The sequence below is a fragment of the Emydura macquarii genome, unplaced genomic scaffold (assembly GCF_026122565.2).
Source record: "Emydura macquarii macquarii isolate MOO-44397 ecotype Brisbane River unplaced genomic scaffold, CSIRO-AGI_Emac_v2 contig_1110, whole genome shotgun sequence".
NCBI lineage: Eukaryota > Metazoa > Chordata > Testudines > Chelidae > Emydura > Emydura macquarii.
Window position 1 is genome coordinate 187,420 of NW_027131247.1, and position 8,994 is coordinate 196,413.

General features: G+C 49.2%; 1 protein-coding gene across 1 annotated transcript in view; it reads right to left on the reverse strand.

Annotated features, from left to right (window-relative positions):
• The window catches only part of TCF7L1 (transcription factor 7 like 1), an 82,905-nt gene extending 81,104 nt beyond the window's left edge, over positions 1 to 1,801 (reverse strand). Inside the window, exons 1-3 of the mRNA XM_067545801.1 lie at positions 1,455 to 1,801; positions 1,302 to 1,365; positions 500 to 630 (exon numbers count right to left, since the gene is read on the reverse strand). Coding sequence (XP_067401902.1) covers positions 500 to 630; positions 1,302 to 1,365; positions 1,455 to 1,649 — 390 coding nt within the window. The 5' untranslated portion in view covers positions 1,650 to 1,801. The remainder of the gene's footprint in view (positions 1 to 499; positions 631 to 1,301; positions 1,366 to 1,454) is intronic.
• Positions 1,802 to 8,994: the final 7,193 nt, after the last annotated feature.

Here is an 8,994-nt window from a genome sequence, read left to right on the forward strand (position 1 = left end):
AGCTTGAATGATCAACCCCAGGAGCAGGAAGAATGAAGACAGGAGCATAACTCTGTCACTTTCCTCTGCCCTGCCAATTCTTTCGCAGTCTCGCTTTGCGAAGGGGACGATATGCACCCCCTGGAGAGGAATGAGGATAAGAAAAACTGCTCACTTCGTATCTGCAGCTTCCAAATAAAAAAAAAAATCTAACTTCCCCATAGAGGCAGTCTCCCCAGCGCTCATATTATTAGATTAGTACAACGAAAACGCTGCACGAGATACTTTTACAAAAGATTGCTCACATGCAACCAACGCCACAAACAAGAGACAGAGCAGACACTTCTACTCTGCAAGACCGCAAAAACCCTGCCCTCCCACTCCCCCGACCACATACACTGTCCCTGGACACCAGCAGTCTCTCCTCAGCTGACCTGTGTCTCTCCTGCACTCAACCCTGGTGGGGAGAAAGGAGTTCTCATGACAGCAGAGGGGCCAAACCAAAGTGAGCAGCACTTACTGTGCGAGCACCGCCAGGGGACAGGGCTCCGTTGGGCAGGTAGGGGCTGCCCAGCTCTGGGATCATCAGGAAGGGGTAACCTGGGTATGGGGGCCCCTTAAAGAAACCTCCATCTTGCTGTCTTCTCACTACTGGGGAGAAAAGAAGAGGCATGGGTGGAAGGGGCTGGGAGCAGGCCAAGGACAGCCGGGAGTGGGAAGATGGCAGAAGTGGCTGGACTGGAGAGAGGGGAGGGGGGAAATGTCTTCACTACAGAGTTAACTCGAGTTATCTGTACTCATGTTACTTCCCTGGAGTGAGCCCAGCTCAGGGAAGAAGGGGTGGGAAAGCTGAGAGGAGGAGGAGGAGAGAGTCTGAGGGCGGGCGAGGGACACGGACGAAGAAAACAAAGAGGTTAAAAGTCTTGCTAAGCGTCTGCAAAGTATCCAAAGGATGTAAACACCAGGGAGGGCTGCACCGCTGGGGGCGGGGGATCCTGCAGGCAGGCACTGGGACCGAACTGGGCCGGGCACTGGGCCGGGACCTTCCCATCCATCGCTCAGAGCGGGGCTGACACCGGAGGGGGAAGGGGACGGAGGGGGAAGGAGCAGCGGGGGACAGGCGGGCAGGGGCAGCTGGTGGGGCAGGGGGGGACGGAGTCAGGAGCTGCGGGGGCCGAAGGGAGCAAGGGGGTGGCAGAGGGCGGAGGAAGGGGGAGCAGAGGGGGCCGGCTGGGGAAGGGCAGGGATCCCGGGGGAGGCAGCAGAGGGGCCGGGGAGAACTGGGGGGCAGGGGGCGGAGGAAGGGGGCGGGAGGTCGGTACCTTCGGCCAGATAGTCCCGCGGCTTCTGGAAACTTTCGCGGGGCTCCTGCGGCGGCCGCTCCGCCTGCAGGGGAGACACAAAGGGGCGAGGGGTGAGCGCCGCCCCGGCCGGCCCGGCCCCGGACCCCCGGCCCCCCGGCCCCGGCCCCTCACCTCCGAGTCGGAGCCCGAGGCGCTGGCGCGGCGGTTCTCGGACTCGTGGACCAGCGAGGACTTGAGCTCGTCCAGGTCCCCGTGGGCCGAGCCGCGCCCCGCGCCCTTGTCCTGCTCGTCGCCCTCGTCCTGGAAGGGGATCAGCTCGTCCGGGGCGCCCAGGTCGTCGCCGCCCGCGGGCGGCAGCTGGGGCATGGTGCGGCCGGCCCGGCCCGCCCAACTTCGACGCGCGGCGCCGGCCGAGTGCGGGCTGCGGGCGGGCGCGGCGCTGCTGCCTGCCTCCCTCCCCGCTCCGCTCCGCTCCGCCGGCGGGGCCGGCCCCTCGCTCGCTCGCTCGCTGGCTCCTGCTGCTGCCCGCCGCCCGCGGAGGGGAGGGGAGGGTCGGGACTGCGGGAGGCAGGGAAGGAGGGACAGCGGCCGGCAGCGGGGGTGGAGCTCGGGCTGCAAGCTGACACCGGGCGGGCCGCCCCGCCCGGGACCCCAACTCCGCGCCGCCCCGCCCGCGCCGGGCCTGGGACCCCCAACTCCGCACAGCCCCGCCCTCCCAGGTCTGGGACCCCCAACTCCTCCCACAGCGCTGTCCCCCCCCCCCCCAGCTTTGGACCCGCAGCTCCTTGCACAGTCCCCCACAGCTCTGCCCCCTTCGGGGCTGGGACCCCCAGCTCCTCACACACCCCCACAACCCATCCTGCTGGGGCTGCCCCCCAACTTCACACAGCTCCCCCCCCCCTCCAGTGCTGGGACCCCCCGCTGGCCCTGCTCATGCCCCTGCCTCCCTCAGGGCTGGGACTTCCAGCTCCTGCCCGTGCTCCCACCGCTCTACCACACCCAGGCCTGAAAAATATCTCCCACAGCCCTGACCCCCACGTTGCCCCCCCAACTGCTGCAGCTGCTTCCCCCCGCACTGACCCCCCAACTGCTGCAGCTGCCCCTGTGCTGCTACTGATCTTCAGCTCTGCCTCCATATTGCTTCCCCCCAAATCCTACAAGTGCCCCCTACACCGCTACCACCTCCCCCATTCCTATAATTGCCCTCCACCCAGTACATGACGTCTCCCGCAAATGCCCCCTCTTGCCCACCCAGTATCACTAACCTGTCCCCGCACATCTCCTGCCCCGGCCCCTGCTACCCCTCTCCCTCTCCTGCAAAGCTCCTGCAGCCAAGCATACACACATCCCAATCCTGGCAGTGCTAGCTGCCTACAAATGTCTCCTACCCCACACCCCGCTCCAGTAAATTACCCCCAACACAACCCCTCCTAGTACACACACAGCCCCTGCTAGTGTCACCTCCCAGCCAGCACTTCTACCTCCCCCACACACGCAGCTCTTGTAAGTGTCCTTCCCCACATCTCAAGACTACCCCCTGCTTATGCCCCCTGAATATCAAAACGGTCCCTATAAAATTGGGACATCTGGTCACCCTATTCTAGACAGACAGAAAAAGCAAGCTTCCCTACATCACCTGTAGCCCACAGGAACGTGCACTGAGCTGGCACTCAGGTATCCATAAGTTTTAAACTCCTGGCTGCTGCCTGGTGTTTAGATTTCCACTACACAGCCCGTTGGGGGATATGGTAATGTGCCATAGCTTTTGACACATAAAGCAAATACAGAAATATGATCTAGATGACATTATTGTAAGGCAGATGCACAACTGGTTGAAAGAGCATGCTCCAAGAGTAGCTATCACTAGTTCACTGTCAAAGGGGGAGGGCATATCTAGTGGGGTTCCACCAGGATCAGTCCTGGGCCCAGTGCTATTTAATATTTTCAATAAGTTACTTGGATAATGGAATGGAGAGTATGCTTATAAAATATGCAGATGATACCAAGCTGGGAGGGGTTGCAAGCACTTTTGAGGACAGGGATAGAATTTAAAAGGGCCTTAATAAATTAGAGAATTGGTCTGAATTCAATGAGATGGAATTTAGTAAAGACAAGTGCAAAATACTTCACTTAGGAAGGAAAAGTCAAATGCATAACTACAACATGGGGAATAACTGGCTAGGTGGTAGTACAGCTGGAAAGGATCTGGAGGTTATAGGGGATCACAAATGGAATATGAGTCAATGTGATGCAGCTGCAAAAAAGGCTAATATTCTGGGGTGTATTAACAGAAGTGTTGCATGTAAGATACAGGAGATAACTGTCCTGCTTTCCTTGGTGCTGGCTCAGTGGGAGTACTGTGTCCAATTCTAGGTGCCAGACCCAGGATTCCCAGAGTCTAGCCCTGACTCTGGCAGGGAAGTGTAGTGTAGTGGTTAGATGAGGTGCTGTTTTGAGGTGTCAGAAAAAGAGGTATTGGAACAAACATTTTTAAGGAAAAAAAAAAAAAAAAAGCAATAACTCACCAGGCCCAGATGATTCAGGCATGAGGTCTGAAGGACTTAAGTATGAAGGGGCTGCTTAGCAAAGGTTTCTGCAAAGAGAAATCTTGTCTTAGATTGTCAGCTTTGGGGGGCAGGGACTGCTTTTTTGTTCTGTGCTCGTACAGCACCTGTCACAAGGAGGTCCTGGTCCAGGACTGGGGTGTCTAGATGCTATGGTGATTTCAATAATCATCTGTTAGAAGTCAGGTAAAGGAGAACCATTGACACCATTTATTTATACTTTCACATTGTTGACTCATATTCCATTTGTGATCCCCTATAGTCCCCTCCCGCCGCCATTGCCCTGAACTTGATGCCACTGAAGTTAATGATGCTCACTGCATAGCTATTCCATAGTATTATTGGCCTATGCCAATCGCAGCTACATGCTGTGTTTCAGCTCCCCCATCTGTAAATGAGGGATAACAACACCTCCCTACCTCACCTGGGCGTTGTGAGGATAAATGCATTAAAAACTGTAAAGTGCTTTGAGATCCACTGATGTAATGCACTATATAAGAGCTATATGCAGTGTTGTAGCCATGTCAGTCCTAGGATATTAGGGGGACAAGGTGGGTGAGGTAATGTCTTCACCAACAGAGCTATTACCTCATCCACCTGGTCTCTCTATATAAGAGCTAGGTATTATTATTATTAATGATAATTATTACACACTATGCTGTCTGAGCGCCTTACACAGAGGTCAGAACAAGCATTGGTCAATATAAGGTAAATACATTTAATGGACATTTTTAAAAAACAATTTGCTCTATATTGTTCATTTCTTGACGAAAAACTTGACACTGAATTTTTTCAATACCTTTCATTTTTTGTTTTGGTGAGAAATATCCCAATTTCTTTATTTTTTCTCCATTTTTTATCCTGATGGAAAAAAAGTGGTGCTTGTTTTTTAAGTGAAAGAAAAGGGAATTCCCCCACCACACAATCATGAAACAAAAAGTTTCATATGTTTTTGTTTCAAAATCTTGTCAAAATATGAAAAAAATTAAATTATTTTTTCCACAAAATGTTCCTGAAACCTCCATGAAAAATTAATTGAAATCATTTCAACCAGTTCTTGTCAGAATCAAAATAGACTAGTGTGGCCTAATTCTCCCTACTTCCCCTGAAGTGTTGGGGACTTTGGCTTTTTTTCCCTCCTCTCTTGTCTTTTCCTCTTTCTACTTTACTATTATCATGTGTTATTTGAACTGGGGTAGCGCTTCGGAGCCCCAGTCATGGGCAAGAGACCCATTGTGCTAGGTGCTGTACAAACAGAACAAATAGATGGTCCCTGCCCCAAAGAGCTGACAATGTAAATATAAGAGAAAAGACACAACAGAGGGATACAGATGGAGGGGGAGTACAAGGAAACAGTGAGACAATACTGGTCACCACATTAAGCAGTGGTCTCAGTACTTGTCAAGTTTCTGCTCCTTGGTTGCTGTTTCAATTGAGGCTGTGGAAGCTGAAGAAATAGTTTTGCATTTTGTTCTGAAGACAGTGAGCTTTCTGGTCATTCCACCCCTCCTGTGGGAGGGATTTCCAGTCTGTCATGCAGTCACGCGCCATTCTCCTTCAGAACGTATGGTTCCATAGTTTTGAGGAACTTGGCTGTCAAAAATGGAGGTTCTCTGAGGTATCTCAGGCTGGTTTCACTGAGGACCTTAAAGAGTAAAACAAGACCTTGACCTATTATTCTGTGGGGAGCTGCTGGAGAGAGCCAGTGCCGGGAGGATGCATTCTTGATGGCTACAAATGACACTTGTATAACAGGGCCAGTTGAAACAATTTTCCATTGGAAAATGCTGATTTGATGGAACCTAAACTTTCTGCAGAAACATGTCAGTTCTGCTCAAACGTTTGATGGAAAACAAGTCGGCAGGATGCCCAGAGCTGCAGCTGGCTGCCTCACAAGATGTCTGGATGCTCACCTGGTGCACAGGCACGCGAGTTAGGCTTCCCACCTGACTGGTGGGTAACATACCCAGAGTCCCAGTTGCAATTCTGCAGGAAAGTTAGAAATGTCTAATTTTTGTGCTGATTTGGAATAAACCAAAATTTAAAATTTCATATTTTTCTGTGGAACAGGAGTTCTGGGTTCTGACTAGCTCTGTTGTAGAAAGTCAGGGCTCACGCCTGGGTGTAACACACTGAAATAGTAATGCAGGCAGGGGTCACAAAGGCTACCTCTCTGAGGCTGGGTTCCTGTGTGAAAAGACGGGGCACGGTTTTCCTGGCCAGTTCCAGATGGAAAATGAGGTTTTTGCAGCCATGACTTACTTAGAAATTCAGAACAATTCTTTGGACCAATCTGACAACCTGCAGGCAGACTCCCTGAGTAGAAGGCAAGGTGGTGGTGGTTCCTACGTCCTCAAAGTGTTAGCAGCAACTTCACCTCCACGTTGCCCAGGTTCTGTATCGGTTTCTGCCTTTCATCCAAATGATGATCTCAGCCAGGCAATCAGGCAGCTGAAAGACGGTGCTGTTTGCATTGGAGTTACCAGAGATGTAGAGTTGGGTGTCATCTGCATTTGAGACCAAGACTTCACCCAAGCGCTTCATGTAGTGTTAGACAAGACAGGTGAGAGAGAATTAAGCCTGGTGGGGCTCCAGAGATGAGCAGGGTAGAGGCAGAGGAGGAGTTACCCATCATCATTTTCTGAGAACACCCTTTAAGCCCTGCTATGTCTCCAAAGCAGAAAGGCAGTATGGCACAAGGAGACCCATACTACACATATGGGCATCCTATCCCCTGCATGCCACACTGTGTTCTCCATTCATGTAAACAGAAGAGTCACATGTATTACACCAACACAGTTACCTTGGTCATCTCAACTGTAGTCTTGTGAAATAATTATGTTTGTTTCACAAGATCAATTTTCCAGGAACTATCTAGATTGGAATTATTTGGTGAACATCAGATCATGTTTTTTGATCTCTTGATTTTTCAGGCAACTTTCATGATTTTGGGGGAGTCATGACTTTTTTAACTTTTGGGGCTGGCAGTTTTGTCTGTTAGAAGGGGCTGCTGGGTGTCCATCCCGCTCTACCATGGGAAAGCCAAAGGGACTTAGACTCTAAGTCCTAGATGCTTTAAGTCTATTGCTTTTTTAAGGAACAGGCACATGGGAATTTTCTCATTCTTTATAAATATAAGGTGCCCTGAAAGCTTAAACTGGCTTGTCACAGGAAACAATACCAGTCCCATAGAGTTTACTGTGGTTCAAAAGTTGTGTTAAATACCACAAACCAGCATTATAGTGAAAAGAGGGGAGGGGACAGACTCCACCATCTGATTGTCTTCTGAGCCAGCTAGACCCTCATCCCTCTGCCCTTCATTCACAATATTGTGATTCAAGAAAAGCTTGAGCTTCCACATCAAAGCAGACACACATTTTCTCACCTGCAGTAGATACAGGTTTGGAAGGGGGTTGATTGAAAGCTCAAACTCTTTTTGTGTGCATCTAGGTAATCCAAGCTATACCAGGGAAAATATCATTTTTACTTACATTTGCCATACTTCAGATGCTATCCTGTCTTTATCAGTTACTGCTGCAAATGTAACAATCAATGTGTGGCACAAGGAAGCAGAAATCACAAATGAAAATGTACGCGGAATATGGAACACTGAAACAATCTTCAAAGATGGCTCAAATTTTCTTCCCAAAATAATTTCCACCAGGGAAAGATGTTTATCACAGAGATACATCCTATTGAAACAAACTGTCAAGGGAAGTGGTGGATTCTCCATTTCGTGAAGTCCTCAGATCAGTAAGTGCCTTTCTAGAAGATATGCGTTAGCCAAACACTAGCTAGTGGGCCCAATGCAGGAGTAAGCGGGTGAAATTTTATAACCTGTGCTATTCACAAGGTCAGACTAGAATAGATGGTCCCTTTTGGCCTAAAAATCTATTAATCTGAGTCCTCTAGATACAAAGAAAAGGCCCAACATACCATCTTTATATGAGAAGAACACAGGAATTCCCACTCTGGATCAGACCCATGGTCCATCTAGCCCAGTATTCTGCCTCTGACTGTGGCTGGCACCAGATCTTACAGAGGAAGGTGCAAGAGACTCTGCAGTCGTCAATAATGGGACAACCTGGTGCCTGGAAAAGTTGCTTTCTAACCCCGATTAAGGTTTAAATTCCTTCTAAAACTCTTGTTGTGTTTTTTAATCCTTCCTGCTATAACTCTGAATCCTTTCATTATGCATAGAAATTACCATTTTAAAAATCCTATTAACTTTTGTCCTCTGCAGTATCATGTGGCAGTGAGTTCCACAGTCTAATTTTGCATTGTGTTAAAAATTATTTCCTTTAATCAGTTTTGAACTAGCAGCTTTGCATTTCATTAACCATCCCCTTGTTCTTGTGTTATTGAGACGGAGATCAGAAGCACTCCAGCTTCCTTCTCTAGGCCAATCATTATTTTGTATGCCTTTATCCGATCTCTTTTTCTGCGCCACCTCTCTAATGTCAACAATCCCAATTGTTTTCAGCATTCTTCCTGAGGTGGTTTTCTCATGATTTAATTTCACAGATTCATATATTACAAAGTGAAGGGACCACTGTGACCATTTAAACACTGGAACAACTTACCAAGGACTGTAGTGGATTCTTCATCACTGGAAATTTTAAATCAAGACTGGGTGTTTTACTCAAAGATCTGATCTAGGTCAAACAGGAATTAATTCCGGGAAGTCCTACAGCCTGTGTTAGACAGAATGCTCCCTTCTGGTCTTAAAAGTACTTCCAAATGTACTGGGAAGCCCAGTCCTCAGCAGATGCTGATTGTGTGATAGTTTCTTCCAATGGATACCCAGAGTTTATTTCTCATTTATACTTTGGAAATATTTGTCTCGTTTAGCAGTCAATAAAATACTGTTGAATTGTATTGATTGGAATCTCTCTCTCTTTCCAGGTCAAAATAGTGACTTTTCCTGTCCCTTTCCCATGGAGTGGATACTCCAGAACTACAATTCTGGAAGTCTGGAAGCCACATGGCTCTTAGATGCTGGAGAGAAAGTGTTGTGTTTATAAGAAGTTTTTCCTTTCCAAAGGTGTGAATCTTCCACTTGCTTACAGCATGTCTGAAACAGGGAAGCAGCTAACACGCTTCATTTCATCCATCTCTGATCTTCCTGTAGTCCTACTGCCCTCCAT